We start from the raw sequence: 21092 nt of genomic DNA, 5'->3' as shown, positions 1-21092 counted from the left end.
CAATCTACACTTACCCAGATCTTTGTAGACATGGAACACACAAGAAATGCATGCATTCCAAATAACGATATACTGTATTATTTACCCTCTACATCTCTAGGAACCTCACATGCAGATAAGGAGCCTTGGCTTGAGCTGGGAGAACTTTTTGCCTGCGAGTTGAACTCCGTCAAGGCGGGAGATGGGACAGCAGGCTGCTTTGCTGCTTGTGTTGATCAACACATTTACAAAACAAAAGATGCTGATGGAGAGGTGCAAAGGGATTTAAGCTGAGCCTGGGATTGCAAGTTTTTTCATAGGCTTCAGGAATTCTAGTGTTACCCTGCCAGGACACCTCTATACTAGAAGAACCAGGGGAGAAAACATAGTTGGAGCATTACCTCCCCCAGAGCGATAGATGGCAGCCCCCCTGGATTTCAGCAGTGCCTCAGACTCCCACAGGGCTCCAGGGGAGTTAGAGTTTGGTGCAGCCCTGTTAGATCCCGTGGGCACTGCCAGGGGATGCTGCAGGTATTGTTGAGCCCTGTGTGGCAGCACCCAGAAGTGCTACAGGAAGAAGATCGTCGAGCACCCGGAGCACTTCTGGGTGCCCTATAAAAGGATCCAGCTGCTACTACTCCAGGAGCCAGAGTCGGGAGGTGGAAGACAAAGCTTTCAAGGAGAATTGGAAGTGGATAGAGAGGAAGAGAAAGAGAATGGGAAGAAGAGTGTTTTGTGTTGTTTAACTGTGCTGTACAGGTGGGAAACGAAGGAAGGCATTTCCCACGAGGGAAAAGAAAAAAAAATAAAAACGTGTGCTGAACTTGTGTCCAATGTTCATCTGTGTTGGGTTTGGGTGGTAGGAGTGCCCTCTGTAGGGCACAGCTGTTATATCAGCTAAAGGGGGCTACTTTGATGAAACAAAAATTTGTATAAAAGTTTGTACGCTGAATGATTCCTTGACTTCTTTTTGTTTTTTTATTTGCCATTGTTCATTTGTTCTCTGTCTTGATTTGATTAAGACATTAAACTGCATACATTTCCATAAAAACTGGAACAACTGAGGTGTTCTAAGACTTTTCACTGGTACTGTTAAATGTAGAGGTGTGTGTTAGGCATTCCACCCGGTACTGATTCCTGGCATGTGCTCAATACTGCCAGGACAGGCACAGGGTTCCCAAAACCCATAAAATAAAAAAAGTGGATTAGGATAATAGATATTTGATTTGTGATTGTCCAACTGTGATCACATCTGTTTTTGCTCTGTTTGGCTCCTGGTGACTTGGAATCTGTAGGATGGAGAATTCTACATAATTCATTTGCACCTGCACAATGTGAATTGTTTATTATCACCTTGATGTTTCTGACCCACCACAGGTGTGATCCATTCTGCATTCATCTTCGTATTGAAACATGAATGTCCAGACTCGGAAAACAGGAACAATGTTAATCTATACAAAGATAATCCTCTCTATACTACACCTCTTATCAGATGAATCTGCTTTTTATGGATTTATGCCCTATTATTCAAATAATGAAAGTGTACATTAACAAATTAATCTTTTTTTGTTTTCCACAGAGCTCCTATTATTTATTGCATTATGTAAAGTCCTTGGAAACTGCTTCTATAAAATTTGGGGCCGACATCAATATTGTGAAGGTGCAGATGATCGAGAAAAGGGAAAAAGCCACGAGACACAATCTGTCGACCACAGCCGCGGCAAACTTCCATTCGCTGCAGATCGCTTCTCCTTCATCCTGATCTCTGAATCGTCTGGCAATGTACTGAACTTCTTCCAGGATTTTAGCGATTTCGGGAATACTCTCTGAGAGTGTTCGAGTGTGAATGGTTTCGTGGTCCTCTGTAGGTGAGCTCGTGGTCCGGCCACACATCACACCGGAATCACTACTGGGAGGTGGGCAGCAAGGATTTTCCATGGTATGGTACCCAAAGTAGATATTCATGTTTCCATTGCTCGACTGCTGTCCATGAATGGCATTCATTTCAATACTACTGGCACTGGAGTGGTGGGGATGCTGGTTATATTTGTAGGCAAAGTGCTTTCTGTCTTCTCCCGGCTTTTTCATCCTCAGAAACCAAGCACACCAATTCAAGAGGACCACCCTCACCTGTAAAGAGAGAGCAAAGAAGATGAAACATCTTTTAATGCCAAATTATTTTAAAGATTTAACATTATGACAAATACATGCTGACTTTTAACCGCTGTATAGGTGGGCAATCCTGGGTCCTCGTTTGCAAAGCTTGTGTACATGCAGAGAGAGAGTTTCGAAATGATGCTTACGGAACTTCCCATGCAAAGGTTGGGATTAATAAAAGAAAACTTTACGCGAAAGCTGGCGTATATTTATGCCAACTTGTGTAACGTATTGGAGAATCTGGGAAATGAAGACCCCCCCCCCGCTTGATCAAGCAGGAAAATGCAGCCAAACCAGTTAAATGACGACTCACACAAAAAATCATTCAAATCACCGAGCTGTTATTATAATGTGCATTGACATGACAAATATAATAAAGCTCAAAAGTGACAAATATGATGTTCAGACTGCATTTTAGTTCCCTTTTAAGAGGGCTAGATAGATAGATAGATAGATAGATAGATAGATAGATAGATAGATAGATAGATAGATAGATAGATAGATAGATAGATAGATAGATAGATAGATAGATAGATAGATAGATAGATAGATAGATAGATAGACACTTTATCCCAAGGGGAAATTCACATACTCCAGCAGCAGCATACTGATACAAAAAACAATATTAAATTAAAGATTGATAATAATGTAGGTAAAAACAGACAATAACTTTGTATAATGTTAACGTTTACCCCCCCGGGTGGAACTGAAGAGTCGCATAGTGTGGTGGAGGAACGAACTCCTCAGTTTGTCAGTGGAGCAGGATGGTGACAGCAGTCTGTCGTTGAAGCTGCTCCTCTGTCTGGAGATGACACTGTTTAGTGGATGCAGTGGATTCTCCAAAATTGATAGGAGTCTGCTCAGCGCCCGTCGCTCTGCCACTGATGTCAAACTGCCCAGCTCCGTGCCTACAATAGAGCCTGCCTTCCTCACCAGTTTGTCCAGGCGTGAGGCGTCTTTCTTCTTAATGCTGCCTCCCCAGCACACCACTGCATAGAAGTGGGTGCTCGCCACAACCGTCTGATAGAACATCTGCAGCATCTTATTGCAGATGTTGAAGGATGCCAGCCTTCTAAGGAAGTATAGTCAGCTCTGTCCTCTCTTACACAGAGCATCAGTATTGGCAGTCCAGTCCAATTTATCATCCAGCTGCACTCCCAGGTATTTATAGGTCTGCACCATCTGCACACAGTCACCTCTGATGATCACGGGGTCCATGAGGGGTCTAGGCCTCCTAAAATCCACCACCAGCTCCTTGGTTTTGCTGGTGTTCAGGTGCAGGTGGTTTGAGTCGCACCATTTAACAAAGTCATTGATTAGGTCCCTATACTCCTCCTCCTGCCCACTCCTGATGCAGCCCATGATAGCAGTGTCGTCAGCAAATTTTTGCACATGGCCGGACTCCGAGTTGTATTGGAAGTCCGATATATATAGGCTGAACAGGACTGGAGAAAGTACAGTCCCCTGTGGCGCTCCTATGTTGCTGAGGCTAATGCTGCATGTTTGTACTTTTATGGTTATTGGTCAGTTCATATCGGCTACCTGTGGTCACTTTTCAGGGTACTGACCAACACATCAAGACTATCTCAGCCAAGCTTCACTCCATCATGCCCCGCTGTGCTGGAGGCCCTTAACCAAGTGGCAGGGTGCTACATTGAGTTTTTGTATGGTTAGGGTGTAAATACTGTGGCAGACCCCAGCCAGAATGCCCACAGAGAGGAAGGACTGGGAGAGTAGCAGTATCTTCCCTGGAACATGAGAGGGCAGCCGCCCTGGTGGGCGTTGGGGCCACGGGAATATAGCTTGGAAACTCAACCCTGTGGGGGCCCATAGTCACCGCCAGGGGAGCCTGGACAGTCCCGGAGCCATGGACTGCCGCACTTCTGCCACAGCAGAAAGTGCTGCCAGAAGAGAATCCGGGTGCTCCTGGAGTGCTTCCAGGTGCCCATGCAGCACTTCCACCACACCAGGAAGTACTGCAGGAAAATCAAAAGGGTACACCTGGAGCACATCTGGGTAAAATATAAAAGAGGCCACCTCATTCCATTCAGGGTGCAGGATTCGGGAGGCAGAGGACAGATCTTGAGGGAGAGGAGTGAAAGCGGCGAAAGAAAAGAGACAAAGAGGGAAAAGGACTGACTGTATTGTTGCAGCTGATTGGTGATTGGGCACGATGCTGTAAACGACAGATGAAGTGTGTTTTGGGACTTCTGTGTGTCCTGTGTCTGTCTGTAGCCAGGCTGAACTTCCACAATACATAAAACATGTTTCTGCCAACATAAAAAAGCAATTTGGAGCAGCGTCCTGCTTTCCTAATATAATCAGATCAATTCACAGAACTCATATTGCAATAAGGGCACCTAGCAAGAATGAAGCTGCTTTTCTGTAACTGTGAGCAGTGACATTCCATTAATGCTCAAGTCACACATGATGCCAAGATGGGACTAATAAATTTCATGTCACCGTGGCCTGGATCCACTCATTGAGGCAGAAATAGCTTTGCCAGATGTGATGGTGCTGTACATGGTGTCTGGCATATTAGTAAGGTAATTGGCTGAACACTTTGTTTTTCATATGTTCTGCTCTACTACAGTATTCAATGCATCAGCAATCATTTCATTACATGTACCAGGTGATGGTGGCAACCTGCTCAGATGTTGGCATCTTAAGCCTTTCCCGGGCCACCCAGAGTTCAGTGGAGAGGCCCTCTGAGTCGTGGAAGGCAGCCAGATGGTCTTGAATGCAGGGGGCGGGGTCTCAACGTGTCAGGTGGGAGGTGGCTTTAGCAGCCAATGAAAGTCTGCAGCATTGTGATTGCATACGTAAGAGACGAATTAGCATTCACGAATGCACATTTACAAAATGATTGTGATTTATAAAGGTACATTGTGTAGCCAAAAGTTTGATGTGTGTCCCTGTAATCTGTGAAGTTTATTATCAACAAGATTATTTTATTAAAAATGGGTAATTGAGGTCATAAACAAATACAGCTGAAACCACACAAATCAGCTAGCAGGGAGAAATTGACAAGGAGTGGGAGATGACTCAGGCAGGCTAGTGCTGATGTGCCCAGTATGGTGATGATCAATATGTGACAAGGGGCTCTTTAGAGGTTTCCCACTCTTAAACTGCCATGCAAGCAACCAGACAAAGAGATGGAAAGTGACAAGTGGGATCAGGCTATTAAAGGGGAGCAGGTGTACCCAGTGGTCTAACGGTGAGTTTATGGTTTGCAGTAACCGTGTGTTATTTTCTATTCATGCTATGCCAGCAAAAGATTCAACCAATGTCTGGAGTTTGCATGCTTGTATTTCAGGAACCTTGAACTGTAGAGAAGGCATAAAAAGCTTTGACAATGGCACTGAACCTAAGAGTTCATCTATGGACAGATGGAAGGTGTCCTCTCTGCCCGTACCCACTCTTCCGCACTCTCTCTCTCTCGAAGTTGGACAGCGCCGACTGCAAGAAGCCCTGACTGCATCACACTTTTGTCAGAAGCTCTCCTTTGTTTATTTTATTATTGTGATTGTTAAGACGATATTAAATAGAAACTAAGTCTATTCTTCCTTAAGTGTTTCTGAGACTTTTTTCATTTCAGAAACACTGCTATACCACTAGGGAAAGATATATTTTATTTTACATACAGAGTATATACACTCACCGGCCACTTTAGGTATATGTTGCTAGTCCCGGTTTGGACCCTATTTGTCTTCAGAACTGCCATAATTCTTCATGGCATTGATTCAACAAGGTGATGGAAACATTCCGCAGTTGCTGCAGATTTGTTGGCTGCACATTCATGATGCGAATCTCCTGTTCCACCACATCACAAAGGTGCTCTACTGGATTGAGATCTGGTGACTGTGGAAACCATTAGAGTCCAGTGAACTCATTATCCTATTCAAGAAACCAGTTTGAAATGATTTGAGATTTGTGACATAGCGCGTTATCCTGCTGGAAGTAGCCATCAGAAGATGGGTACACTGCAGTCATAAAGGGATGGACATGGTCAGCAACAATACTCAGGTAGGCTGTGGCATTTAAATGATGCTCAGTTGGTACCCAAGGGGCCCAAATTGTGCCAGGAAAATATCAACCACACCATTACATCACCAGCAGCAGCCTGAACCATTGAAAGAAGGAAAGATGGATCCATCTTTTCATGTTGTTGACGCCAAATTCTGACCCTAGTATTTGAATGTTGCAGCAGAAATTGAGACTTATCAGACCAGGGGACTTATTCCAATCGTCTATTGTCCAATTTTGGTGAGCCTGTGTGAATTGCAGCCTCAGTTGGATGTTTGTAGCGGGCAGGAGTGTCTCCCGGTGTGGTCGTCTGCTGCTGTAGCCCAGCTGCTTCAAGGTTCGACGTGTTGTGTGTTCAGAGATGCTCTTCTGCACACCTCAGTTGTAACGAGTTCTTATTTGAGTTCCTGTTGCCTTTCTATCAGCTCAAACCAGTCTGGCCATTCTCCTCTGACCTCAGACATCAACAACTTATTTTTGCCCACAGAGCTGCCACTCACTGGATATTTTCCCTTTATCAGATCATTCTCTGTAAACCTTAGAGATGGTTGTGTGTGAAAATCCCAGTAGATCAGCAGTTTCTGAAATACTCAGACCAGCCCGTCTGGCACCAACAATCATTCCACGTTCAAAGTCACTTCAATCAGCTTTCTTCTCCATTCTGATGTTTGGTTTGAACTTCAGCAGGTCATCTTGATAATGTCTATATGCTGAAATGTATTTAGCTGCTGCCATGTGATTGGCTGATTAGATATTTGCATTAACAACCAGTTAAACAGGTGTACCTAATAAAGTGTCCTGTGAATATATATATATATATATATATATATATATATATATATATATATATATATGGAAGAGAAGGTCTGTGATACGGTTTGCGTATTTGCAGCTGGAGAACCACAAAGTGAGAAAAATGAATCACGTATCATAAAGTAGTTTTTATTCCTGAGCTTTCATCCCCTGCCAGGGGTCTTCATCAGAGGATAATGCTTAGACTTACAAGAATCAAAGGCAATATATAGCAAAATATTACGTGGGGGAGGTGGCTAAGTCAGTGTGATCAGGAGGGGTGTGGGTATTGGGTGTACAGTTTATTTATTATGAATCTTGGCTATCAAATGAGAACGCCATCAACAGACACTTTTTTTGTTTGTTTTGTTCTTTATATCACCTTATACAATTTCTTATATTAGGAATTTGTTAGTTTTTGCATACCCCTTGGATTCAGAGCGCAGGGTCAGCTATTGTACAGCACCCCTGGAGCAATTACAGGTTAAGGGTCTTGCTCAAGGGCCCAGCAGAGTAGGATCTCTTTTGGCAGTGACGGGGATTCGAACCGGCAACCTTCTGGATACCAACACAGATCTTTAGCCTTTTGGACTTTAGCCGCTTGGACATAAATCCAGCATATGCAAACTTAAGAAGAACATGTTCATAATAAATAAACTGTACACCCAATACCCCCCCCCCCCCCCCCCTGATCACACTGACTTAGCCACCTCCCTCACGTAATTTTTTGCTATGTATTGCCTTTGATTCTTGTAAGTCTAAGCATTATCCTCTGATGAACACCCCTGGCAGGGGTTGAAAGCTGAGGAATAAAAACTACTTTATGATACGTGATTAATTTTTCTTCCTTTGTGGATCACCAGCTGAAAATATATATATATATATATATATATATATATATATATATATATATATATATATATATATATATCCATCCATCCATCCATCCATTTTCCAACCCGCTGAATCCGAACACAGGGTCACGGGGGTCTGCTGGAGCCAATCCCAGCCAACACAGGGCACAAGGCAGGAACCAATCCCGGGCAGGGTGCCAACCCACCGCAGGACTATATATATATATATATATATATATATATATATACTTTTGGTTTAGTCAAGGCTGCAGTCTCTAATGATCCTATTCCCAGGGAGCATGCACCCAATGCCGAACACAGTATAAATGTGCATATGTCAGGTTTTTAAAATCTGACTTTGTTTTTTAGTGTACACATTTTCCTGTTTTATGGCGTGTGCGTATTTACACAATCAAATCCACTCAGTTTTATAAATGAGGTCCCTGGTCCTGTAGGGCAGGAGTAGCAGGAGGGATTTCTTCCTGCCAGTTTCTTTATATAATGTTAATCTTTCTGTATTTGAATTCTGCTTTAATCAGATGGCTCATTTTAGCTCTCTTTCTGATGTCTCTGGCATTAGTAATTATACAAGTTTAACTTAGATATTCATGAAATACGCTTATTGCTGACATGGACTTCTTCATTCCCTTGTCTGTCAAGAAGTCTAAGTTCTTCATTGTTTCTTTTTATTACCGAAAAAGCAATTAACATGAGTCATAAATAACAGGGAAGGATGTATCTACTAATCAGTGCCATTGTCATCACTGATTAGTAGCTTCTAATAAAATATTAGGGAAAAAAAGGGGTCCATTATTAATTTTTTGTGCATTTTTCTTTGCCAATTTAGGAGGTTGAGGACTCATTTTGGGGGTTTCCTGGGTCCCAGATTTCAAATCTCTTGTCCATTTTTTGATTGAAAGTTTGCTTTTGTTGCTGTGAATTATTATCTACCATTTTTCATTGTTGGGGGCGTGTCCTCAGATGTCATGAACCGCCGGTAACGAGGCATCAGGTTCAAAGGTTATCATTTCAGGTACTTCCTCATCCGAGTTTGTGGATTCCAAAAGCCTTTTTGAGAAGACGTCTTCTGTTTCAAATGAACCTGTTTCTAAATTACTTTACTGGTCTCGACTTGTGCCTGAATTTGTGACTATGATTTGTAATTTTCATTTTGGTAATGGTGTGGCAGTCTTGGTTTTGACCCTTTAATCTCCTTCTTGCTAGTGCGCTTGCATAATATTAAATCATTTGTGGATATACAGTATGCCTAGTTGCTGACATTTTGACTATAAAGATGTTGAGTAAAACAAAACACAAGAGTGGAGCTCAGAAGAGAAATTAAAGCTGTCGTCTTGGGAAACTGGTAGGATTTTTAAAAAGCAAACCAGGAGAGAAGTATGAAATAGAAAAGCTTCCAAACAGGGAGATCGATAAGTTCCGAAACAACGATAAAGCAACGATGTCAGACAGTAAGACGAAAACCGATGTCAGAAGGACAAAATGAAACTCAGGAAGCCAAGTGATCAATTTAGAAAATAAGAAATATCTGCGATAGGTTTTTTTGTTATCTGCAGCTCGGATAAAAACACCACCAAGTCAACAGCTATGTAAGATCACTGCTATAATTGCCAGCAAGTAACGAACCTGGGTGTCACGCCCCCAAATGACAGGAAAAGGTTACCCTGGAAACTGGAACAAGCTGTGGTTTACTCAAGGTTCAAGAAACCAAATTCAAAAATGAAGCAAAAGAGAGCTGATAGGGGGAAGAAGCAAAGTTTTGAAATTAGAAGTATTCTTGAGGGGCAAGAGTGCATAGTCTTCTACTGCTAATATTATATTTACCCTGCCCTCAGTTACGATTTGATAAGATCGGACTAGATTAGATTAGACAAAATATATTTATTTTTTATTCCCTAAGGGAAATTCAAATTCAAAGGAACTATAATAAAGTGGATTGGCGGTGCTGCCATCACCATCAGATGCAGATTGCTCCATAGCTGTTACTGTCTCTTAAACTGCACATTCTCCAGACCTTGGGAGAGGAAGGACTAAATCAATTAGTTCTTTAAAAACAGAGCTTGGGCTTAAAGGCTATCATGCATGGTTTTTATTCATTAGGGTCTACCAGATTTATTACACCACTGGCTCCCCCACAATGTATACAATTCATTATAATTTTTATCTGCACTTAAAAAAAAAAAAAAATCAGAAGTGGTCTCCAGGGGTTGGTGCTGTCACATAATTCCTGTTCTTTTCCTTCCTCTGCAGAAAGACTGATTGACGGATCGACCGCCAATGACGTCACTTTCGATTCCAGGTCTCCTGAACCCATTGTCTTCCGCTTCCCAGCCCTTAAAATATGGCTCCTCTGCCATCTTGAGACAGTCTGCTATAGGGTCCTGTTTATTTTCTTATTTTCTGGAAACTGTTCAATTACAAAGGGATCATTTTGGCGCACCAAATCATTATGTTGTTTTTCCTATAGGAATGAAAAATTTAAAAATCGGGAGTGGTGTCCCCTAGACTTTCTCGTATACTCAGATATGGGGATGAATATTTGAGGACTAAACCACAAGACAATGGCTATATTTTTATATTATGTATATTAAAGAACCATCAACAACAAATCAAATCAAATGAATAATATATTGAACAATTATAAAAGTAAAGTTGAATAAATCGGACTCTGCAGCTGCATGAATAAAAGGTAAAAGTACCACTTCCAGTTAGCGGAAATACTTCAAAGTTGATAGAAAACTATGTTTTGTACCTAATACTTGTACACAAAATTTGGTTGACCTAAGTGAAAGCGTACTCAAGTTATCACGTTTACACACACACACACACAGACACACAGATATAATTCCAAAAATGGTATTTTCTGACCATTTGAGGTCTAAAATATTGATATTCATCAAAATCTCAAAACTGAATTTTTGTAGGATTCCAATACTTTTCCTATTTCATCCCGACACCTAATGGCAGTCAAGGTGCCATTGTCTACCCTGTAGAGGTCTGTGCGTCCCTCCATTGCTATGCCTTCCCAGATATACCATCACTGAGCCACCGCCAAACCAGTCATGCTGAACGATGTTACAGGCAGCATAACGTTCTCCACGGCTTCTCCAGACCCTTTCACTTCTGTCACATGTGCTCAGGGTGAACCTGCTCTCTGAAAAACAAAGGGTGTCACTGGTGGACCTGCCAATTCTGGTATTCTATGGCAAATGACAATCAAGCTCCATGTGCTGGGCAGTGAGCACAGGGCCCACTAGAGGATGTTGGGCCCCTCAAGCCACCCTCATAAAGCCTGTTTCTGATTGTTTGGACAGAGACGTTCACACCAGTGGCCTGCCTGCTGGAGGTCATTTTGTAGGCTCTAGCAGTGCTCATCCTGTTCCTCTTTGCCCAAAGGAGCAGATACCAGTCCTACTGATGGGTTAAGGACCTTCTACGGCCCTGTCCAGCTCACCTGGAGTAACTGCCTGTCTCCTGGAATCTCCTTCATGCCCTTGAGACTGTGCTGGGAGACACACCAAACCTTCTGGCAATGACACATATTGATGTGCCATCTTGGAGAAGTTGGACTACCTGTGCCACCAAACTCTGTAGGGTCCAGGTATGGCCTCATGCTACCAGTAGTGACACCGACCGTAGCCAAATGGAAAACGAGTGACAAAACAGATGAGGAGGGAATAATGTCAGTGGCATCCCTTCACCTGTTAAACCATTCATTGCTGTTTTGGGGGTCGTCTCATTGTTGCCCCTCTAGTGCACCAAAGTAGCTAAAACTGATTAACAAGCCCCCTCTGCTACTTCACTGACCAGATCTATAGCCAGAGGTGTGACCAGAACATCATGTGTGGGTGGGCATTTGGCTTGTCTGGGGGGGCAAAAAATATCCATCCATCCATCCCCATTTTTGTAGGGGGGTCAAATAATAATAACAATATAGTTTTATATAACATATAAAAGCAAAAATTGTGGCATAAATCATAACCTATTGTTCAATAAAATTAACAGAGGCAATGGAACTTGTATTATTATTTTTGTGAACAAATATAGAACTACATCTACAAGGTAAATATCAATAAAGTCAAATGTATACAACATATGAGAGCAAGAACAGAAACGTGGCTTATTGTAGTCATGGGAGGCTATAGGACATCAATTTCCAGTGTTTAACCTGGATATTATCTACAGGACCAGTCTGCGGTTACTCCTGGAAAATTCTGAAGTAAATTCATTCATGTTTAGATTTTCTGTGATGTTTTTCTCATGTGCCAGAATGACTAAATTTCTCTTCCTTGAATGCAGCATTGTTCGGCGGAGTGGAGTAAGAATGCGGTTCAAAGTAGAGAAAGAGCTTTCGCATGCAGCTAAAGACACACCAATGATGAGTGCTGTGATGCAGACATGGCTCTGACGTGCGGGATACTAGACGCGTGTTTGTGGAAGCCGCCACCATCTTTTTCTAGAGCTTTTTTCCAATTAGTGTAGCCGTGTTTGGTGAATATGTCCTCACGGTCCGAATTAGAAACACCAAATTTGTAGCAGGTAAAGCAAAAGCTGCCATCACGGACAACAGAATATTCAAGCCATGGTCGAGACTGATACCAGCTTGCACTAAAACATCTGAGTGTCTTTCCGAATGCGCGCTTGAGATAATTAATTAAAACGGGCTGGGATGGGCTATCCATATTTAAGTCAGGCAGACCGGACTGTATATTTTGTGGAAGGCAGAGGTTTGGAGTACCCGACACGGGTGCAGAGCTGGAGGATTGTGTAGGCTTATCTACATCTTTTGGAGTTTCAGTTCCCGACGTGGGTGCGCTGTGCTCCGTGTTGGTAGCAGCGGTGCTGGGCTCAACCGTGGAGCCAGCAGCTAGCGGAGGGACAGAGGTTGAAGATGTTTGCTTTTTAATAAGCCACCTATGCATAGCCTTTGGTGTTACCAACCAGAAAATAAAAGAAGAATGGAACATATACGCTGTTTTAATTAAAGAATGTGGCCAACAGGTTCAAAACGTGCTGCAAAATGTGCGGCGAAGTGAACTGTGAGCAGCACGGTGCCTGTCTAGTGGAGGTGACACTGAGGGATACGCCGCAAATTCAAATGGGCCGATTGGAAAGCAACTCAGTTTTGAAAATCAAATGTTATTCTTCTCCAGAGTTTTCATTGGGCAGACAGAGCATTTCGCAGGGGGGGCACGGCTTGTCTCTGGGGGGGCAGAGCCCACCTCAACCCCCCCCCCCCGTGGTCATGCCTCTGTCTATAGCCCAGAAGTGTCATTGACTTGATGCTAAACTCTCATTCAGAAGGGTTCCTTTAATTATTTTGAGCAGTATATATGGACATAGGTCCCTTACCCTTTAATACGATAAGCTCATTTTCTATTGTCTTGTCTTTTGCAAGACCCTCACTGCTTTAATGTATGCATTAACAGAGTCATTTATAGTGAACATTCATATTTAGAAGCAGAGGATATTAAAATATTACATGTTCAGCACAGTTCTATACCCTGAATGGATTATTTTCTAAAGTTAGTCCGATGCTAATTAATCATTTCTTGATATAACTTACCAGTCTTGGCATTTTTCCTGCGTGAGGGTCATGGTGATGAAACTGAAGCACGAGTACCGTAACCACAACAGACAGGCCCACAATTACCATGGTGCTTGCAAAGTACTGAGCTGAAATTGAAAACAGAAAGAAATGTAGGACAAGTGACACTCTGAGCCTCTTTGAGTGAAACCATCAGATACATTTGTTGGATAAATGTGACCCAATGCCTCACAGGCAATACCTTTCATTGCTTAATCACATCAGGCTTTTTGCTCTTATAAAAAATTCAAACCAACAGAATTCTCTTTTTATAAAGGTTGGAATTAATCAGCAGATTGAGGTTATGTGTTCTCATCTATTTTCAATGATTCCCACTTTATGACCGTTTTTAGTCAGTAGCATTTCAAATTATTGTCCACACCTTGTGCTGAGCCATTTTAAGTCTACTCATCACTCCCCAAAAAAGAAATCTTCTCTAGTTAACGGTTCAGTGGGCTCAGTAAGGAAGACAAGACTCACGTTGGAAAGTAGGGATTTTCTTGGGATATTTTGATTTGATGCACTTTATTATTCCTGGAGAGGAAATTGTCATTTCGCCATGACCTTTGGAGGTCAGAGCACAGGGTCCATTATTGTACAGCATCGCCCCTGGAGCAGTTTTCAGGTTAAGGGATTTGCTAAAGGGCCTGATGGAGTAGGATCTCTTCTGCCAGTAACAGAATTTGAACCGCTAACCTTCCAGATTCCAGCGCAGTTTTTTTGCCTCAGAGCCAAGGTCAAAACTGTCCAGAAGAAGCACTTCGGGACAGGAGTAAGTCCAATAAAATATGGACTATATATCCCTGCCGAGGATTCTAAGTGAAGATAAAAGTGAAGGTGGAAACGATTCCAATCTGGCCAGCATCAGTCGAACAACTTGAAATAACTATCACATCTCGTGGTGAGTGTTTTGTCTTGGTAGAGTAATATATGTTGCTCTACATTCCCCTTTGTATTATTAATAAGTAGCCTTTATCAGAAAGCCTAATCTCACAGACATACCACTGTTTATAAGGTATTATAGTATATAACTTATCCACACCTTCCCTTCTATATCTATAACCTCAGGCAATTAGGTATAGTAAACGACAAGCAGGAGTTAAGTTACACATAAAATAATGTAGTATTGATAATATTTATAAATAATAACAATATGCAAAGTACATTTGAATATTGGCAACCATACAACCTGATAAAATGGTGATGTGCAGTTTCAGGTGTAAAGGACAGCCAGGTCCCATGCCCGGCAGGGACGCCTCTGCTACATCTGTTCCGGGGGAGCAGCCATGGTCACCTCAATACCTCCCCCGGGACGCTTGGTGGCAGCCTCCCTGGCGGCCAATGATTCCCCAACCCGGCGCATGGCTCCATGGGAGATGGAGTCCTCCACAGCCTGGTTGGGGGCTCGGATGGCCGCCAGGGGGAGCTGCGTGGAGTCAGCAGCCTGGCTGGTCATACCTTCGGCCCCACCCGGAAGGGCAATTAGGACCAGATGGCCAAGCACCTGGACCGCTTCCGGGTGGGATATAAAGAGGGCCAGCCGCCACCACTCAGGGAGCCAGAATCAGGAGGAAGAGGACGAGGTTGCCTGGGAGGAGTGATGGTGCTGCGGTGGAGAGAAGAAGTGTGGTTTGTGTGTTATTTAAGTGCTTGTGGGACTGTGTTGGGCCTGTGGGACACGGGGAAGGCGTGCCCCACGGCTGAAGAAAAATACAAAACTGTTTGTGTTACACGTGCCTCTGCCTCAGTCTGTGCCGAGTTGGGCGCTATATAGCGCACCTTATTACACAGGCGACACACAGACTTGTAGTTACTTAACTCTTTCAGAGCTGATGTCGACTTTTGTTAAAAGGAGGAGTTGACGATAGTAATCAACTTTAAACTGTGACAAAACCTACTGTTATGTTTTAGTTGGACTCTCGTTGCCTGATGGAATGTTAGATTAATTCAGTCTGACCGATATTTCCTGCGCTCACGTGAGTAGCGCAAACAAAGGTAAAAATGGGACTGACATCTGGCAAGAGATCAAAGCGAATGCGTAAAGCAAAATACTCCGCAGATGACATTTTGCCTATTATCTCTGAACTGGACTATGACTTGTTGGATTCCGATACAAGTGATCGAAAATGAATGTGAGGTTCCAGCTTCATCTGATTGATCCCCAGCTAATCGTGGTACTGACAATGTTCACCAGGTAGAACTGCCACTTAACAATGATAAGAGGTAGAAACCACATTGCAATGTACTGCGACCGTGATCACTGCTGCTGCTGCTGCCCCAGCCACGCAAAAACAGTCTGGCAGCAAGCCTGCTGCACATTCTTGGCAAACTGGCAGCCACAGCATGCAGCAACAGACGTTTTATGTTGATTTCTGTGTGAAACTGTTGCTTTTCAGAAACTGTTTTTTGGAAAAAATATTCAGCCCTAAAAGAGTTAAAAATGTCTCTAGTTAAAGCATCATTCAGCTTTATTCAGAACAGGCAGCACTGCCTGCCTCAATATGGCTGCCGAGTTGTGCTCTCCATTGTGTTGTCTTCTTCAGTTCATGGTGTGATGGTCTTCATCAGTTTGGTAAGAGAGATACTTCTTCATCATATGTTGGTTAGTAAGAGAGAGAGAATGTGGTTGAACAAGAAGATTTATACATTCTCTGTCCAACCCCTACAGCCAATAGGACATCATGGTACTTAAAAGCTTCTGATAGAAGCCAATTCCAAACAGCCATACTTCAGACTAATGGGGCAAAGAAAATCTTAACACCTGCCATCCCCCATCTCAAAAAAGACCCATTCCTAAAACGGGGGGACGGGGGTAAACACTCACTAATGTAACACTAAATTACATTGCTTTGCCTAAATTACAAATGAAGACATACAAAATATTTATCAAGTTATATGCAAAATCTTACATCACAACAGTGAGTTATGGAAAGTTCAAGTATAGTATGGTTTTGGGTATTGTTTTGTTTGATTCATCACTTAACTTTGAGTTACACATTAGGTCTCTTTCCAAAATTTCATTCTATCATCTCCGTCACATTGTCCGCCTCCGTCCATTTCTGTCCTTGTCTGATGCTCAGACTCTGGTTCATTGTTTCATAATGTCTCCTATTGATTACCGTAATTCCCTCTTCATCGGCCTCCCTGCCAAATCCATACAGAGGCTACAGTACATTCAGAACTCTGCAGCCACACAAAGCGTTCTGCTCACGTCTCCCCTGTTCTCTCCCAGCTTCACTAGTTACAGGATCCATCAAGGATTAAATTCAAGCTTCTGCTTCTCACCTTCAAAGCCCCACATAACCTTGCCCTCCTCTACCTCACTCGGCTCCCTCAGGTCCTCGAGCAGACATCACCTTACTGTCCCCACGCACCAGACTCTCAATCCTGGCAGGCAGGTCCTTCAATGTTATGGCCCCTCTTCCTCAGTTTCTCCTAGATTGCTCTTCTTTTTCCACCTTTAAATCTCAATTAAAAACTTTCCTCTTCTATGAACTTTTGTCTTCTGTGTTATTTTTTTTTTCTACTCTGTATGTAAAACGACCTTGTGTTTGTGAAAGGTGCTCTATAAATGCAACTTATTACTATTACGGAGAACTGACTTAAACCTCCTACTTCAGATGTAATTTAGTGCTGATACAATCAGACAGAGTTTAAAAAGGAAGGGGAGGTCTGGAGACTTTTGGTTTGATATATTTTCTCAATCCCTAAGGAGATATTGTCTTTTCACATGATCTTTGGGGCTCAGAGCACAGTGTGAGCTATTGTAAAGCTAGGTCAATTTTCAGGTTAAGGGACTTGCTCAAGGGCCCGATGGAGTGGGAATCCCTTCTGCCAGTAACAATATTTGAACCGCTAACTGGAAGCACTTTGGGTCAGGAGTAAGTCTAATAAAATAGGGACTACAGTGATCCCTCGCTATATCGCGCTTCGTCTTTCGCGGCTTCACTCCATCGCAGATTTTAAATGTAAGCATATGTGAATATATATCGCAGATTTTTCACTGCTTCGCGGATGTCTGCGGTCTACAGTACGTGTGCTTCCTCAGTTGATTTGCCCATTTGAATTGAAACAAGGGACGCATTTGAATTGAAACAAGGGACGCTATTGGCGGACGGCTGAGAAGCTACCCAATCAGAGCACGCGGTTAAGTTCCTGTGTGCTGCTGATTGGCTCAGCGACGGAGTGTTGCATTAACCAGGAAGTGTAATCTCACTCATTCAACATTAACGTGCACAAGCGCCAAGAGAAGGTGCAAATGATTGCAGAAAAGGTAAATGTTTTGGATATGTTGAAGGAAGGAAACAGCTACACAATGAGTCCATGATTCTTTTTATTTAAAAAGGAGGAAAAGCATATAAGATCTACGGCCGCAGTGTCCTTTAATCAGGGCGCAAAACGAGTTGCAAGTGGACGTGATAAGGCAGTAGTATTGATGGAATCTGCTCTAGGGATTTGGATTGAAGAGTGATGGAAGAAGAACAACTGCGGTGCTAAACAGTCGCCTGAAGAGGCTCCTTTAGAAGAGTTGTAACGCTCTCCTTTGTTGTGCAGTAAAATTAAACTCATCGTTATCGGACAAGTTGTCGTGTCATTGTTGGTGAGTAACCATAATTATTTACGTACAGTACTTATTACATGTACATAGTTTAGTGTCACTGTACACACATTTTACTGTATACAATTTTTCTTGCGTTGTATGTATGTATTGCTGGTGGCCTGTCTGTCGTAATGGCTGTAACATATGTGATATTGGAGACGCTTGATATCTTTAAAATAATATTTAGGTTTTACTGTATGTAAACTGTGTTTACATACATAATTTCAACGAATCTTACCTAATATCTAAGAGAATACAAAGGGTTTATGCTGTATAATTGTGCATGAAATGTTTGTAATAGTGTGGGAGAGTTTATAAGGGCTTAAAATATATAAAAATAACCATATAAACATATGGTTTCTACTTCGCGGATTTTCTTATTTCGCGGGTGGCTCTGGAACGCAACCCCCGCGATGGAAGAGGGATTACTGTATACATCCCTGCAGCGCCCTCTGGTGGCACCCAAGAACCCCAACAGGGTTGCACTCCAGAACTCTAATAACCAGCATGCCCTTTGGATATCCTGCAGGGTACTGAAGTCCAGGGATACTACCACTTAGCATATTGGAGGATAAAGGATAATTTCAGGTCTTATTCTGCAAGTACTACTTCTAGATTTCAATAAGGGAAGTTCTGTTTTTAATGCATTTTTTTAACTACAGTCATATGAAAAAGTTTGGGAACCCCTCTTAATTCTTTGGATATTTGTTTATCAATGGCTGAGCTTTCAAAGTAGCAACTTCCTTTTAATATATATGACATGCATTATGGAAACAGCAGTATTTCAGCCGTGACATTAAGTTTATTGGATTAACAGAAAATATGCAATATGCATCATAACAAAGTATAACAGCCTCTAGACACCTCCTATAGCCTTTGATGAGTGTCTGGATTCAGGATGGAGGTATTTCTGACCATTCTTCCATACAAAATCTCTCCAGTTCAGTTAAATTTGATGGCTGCCGAGCATCATCCCATAGATTTTCGATGATATTCAAGTCAGGGGACTGTGACAGCCATTCCAGAACATTGTACTTTTAACTGTGTTTTGGGTCATTGTCTTGTTGGAATATCCAACCCCTGCATAACTTCAACTTTGTGACTGATCTTTTTCCAGTTTTCTGTGTTGTTATGATCTGTGCCACCACCACCTGATCAAAGCACTGTGATGTCCCTCCATGGATGGATTAAAGGCCAGAAGTCCCCATGACGGTCATCATCAAGTTCTTCCATGTGAACCCTGAATACCATGAGGACTGATTGAGGTAATTTATGTTAGGTAGTATGCCTAGAGGGGGCTGGGTGGTCTCATGGCCTTGGAACCCCTGCAGATTTTGTTTTTTTTTTCTCTAAAGCCGTCTGGAGTTCTTTTTGTTTTTTCTGTCCTCCTTAGCCATCGGACCTTACTTTTATTCTATGTTAATTAGTATTCTTGGGATTAATAAAGTATCTATCTATCTATCTATCTATCTATCTATCTATCTATCTATCTATCTATCTATCTATCTATCTATCTATCTATCTATCTATCTATCTATCTATCTATCTATCTATCTATCTATCCAAACATATACTGTAGGTGCTATGACAAAAAAACAGTTGAACCTAGAAGCGATGGTTCCATTTGCATGAAAACAAGCAAACAATGGTAAGCTTTTTATGTATATTTCTGATTGACCGTCTTGCCATAAAAAGTCCACAAGAACACAAGAAATGATCTACAAAATTGTAGAAACCCCATACTGATTGCTAGACTTTGTGCCGGGCGATGGTCAATGATTTGTTGAGGTGGATCTCCATTCACAGTGCCCGTTACACAACTGTAAGACAGTGACCAGTTGCCATTGTGGATGTGTATCAGACATTTGAAGCATGGACTGCTGTGAATAATCTGAATTAGAATCACAAAATCTTCAGAGCTGCTTCCCTCTGCTTTCCTCCATCAGTCTACAACAGTTTGCAATGTGTAAAGTCTAATTAAAACTGCATTCCATTACTGTTGAATGATTACTTTCATGAAGTCTCCATTGGGTTCTTTGCAAAATATTCAGCATCAATCTGAAATTGAAAATATCTATCTATCTATCTATCTATCTATCTATCTATCTATCTATCTATCTATCTATCTATCTATCTATCTATCTATCTATCTATCTATCTATCTATCTATCTATCTATCTATCTATCTATCTATCTATCTATCTATCTCTTCCCTAATTCCAATTCTTATTTACAGTATGTTGTCTTTTTCTGTTTCTTCATCATGTAAAGCACTTTGAGCTACATTATTTGTATGAAAAAGTGCTATATAAATGAATGTTGTTGTTCATGAGGTGCTTTAGCTGCTACGAAGTGCAGGCTACTTTGATCAGGGTCGTCTTCACAGCAGTGCACTGGGGCTCCTACCTGCACAGCCACTCAGCAAGTCACAACATACATAGATTAGCATGGGGTCCTCAGGCAACGGCCCAGCATGCCCATGCGTTAAGACAGCCCTGACTTTAATGAATCAAAAATAGGAATAAAATTTTGTGCACATAATGAATCCTTAACTTAATTTTTTTTTATTTGCCATTGTTTATTTGTTCTATGCCAGTGTAATATTGTCCAAGTATCATCCGAGTCCAATTCTGCTTTTAAGACACACAGAGGGTTTTTAAGTAATCAGCACAAGTTGGGACACCTGTGCAAATTGTTTATTTCACTTTGCAAGGCTTAATTTACTATAATTGCTGCAGAACATCTGTAGATTTTAACCTGTTAGTTGTTCCCTGAAGAAGTCAAGTCAAGTAGAGCTTTATTGTCATCCTAACAATATATTTACAGTACACAGTGGGACGAAATATCGTCCTCCAGAGTCAAAAGGTGCAGTACACAAGATATATATATATAAATAACTAAAAAACATTTACAGTATTAAGTAGTATTATGTAATCCAGAGAGTGTGTGGAGTAAAGAGTCCAGTGTGGAGGAGGGCAGCATGGTGTTCAGGAGCCGCACTGCTTGGGGAAAGAAACTATTGCACAATCTTGCAGACCTGCTCCTGATGCTGCAGAGTCGTCTTCCAAAAGGAAGAGGA

General features: G+C 42.0%; 1 protein-coding gene across 1 annotated transcript in view; it reads right to left on the bottom strand.

Annotated features, from left to right (window-relative positions):
• Positions 1 to 1540: 1540 nt before the first annotated feature.
• The window catches only part of chrna8 (cholinergic receptor, nicotinic, alpha 8), a 474679-nt gene continuing 455127 nt past the window's right edge, over positions 1541 to 21092 (bottom strand). Inside the window, exons 9-10 of the mRNA XM_028805834.2 lie at positions 13393 to 13502; positions 1541 to 2109 (exon numbers count right to left, since the gene is read on the bottom strand). Coding sequence (XP_028661667.1) covers positions 1579 to 2109; positions 13393 to 13502 — 641 coding nt within the window. The 3' untranslated portion in view covers positions 1541 to 1578. The remainder of the gene's footprint in view (positions 2110 to 13392; positions 13503 to 21092) is intronic.

This window comes from Erpetoichthys calabaricus, chromosome 7, assembly GCF_900747795.2.
Source record: "Erpetoichthys calabaricus chromosome 7, fErpCal1.3, whole genome shotgun sequence".
Taxonomy (NCBI): Eukaryota; Metazoa; Chordata; class Cladistia; order Polypteriformes; family Polypteridae; genus Erpetoichthys; species Erpetoichthys calabaricus.
This window is presented reverse-complemented; position numbering and strand designations above follow the sequence as displayed.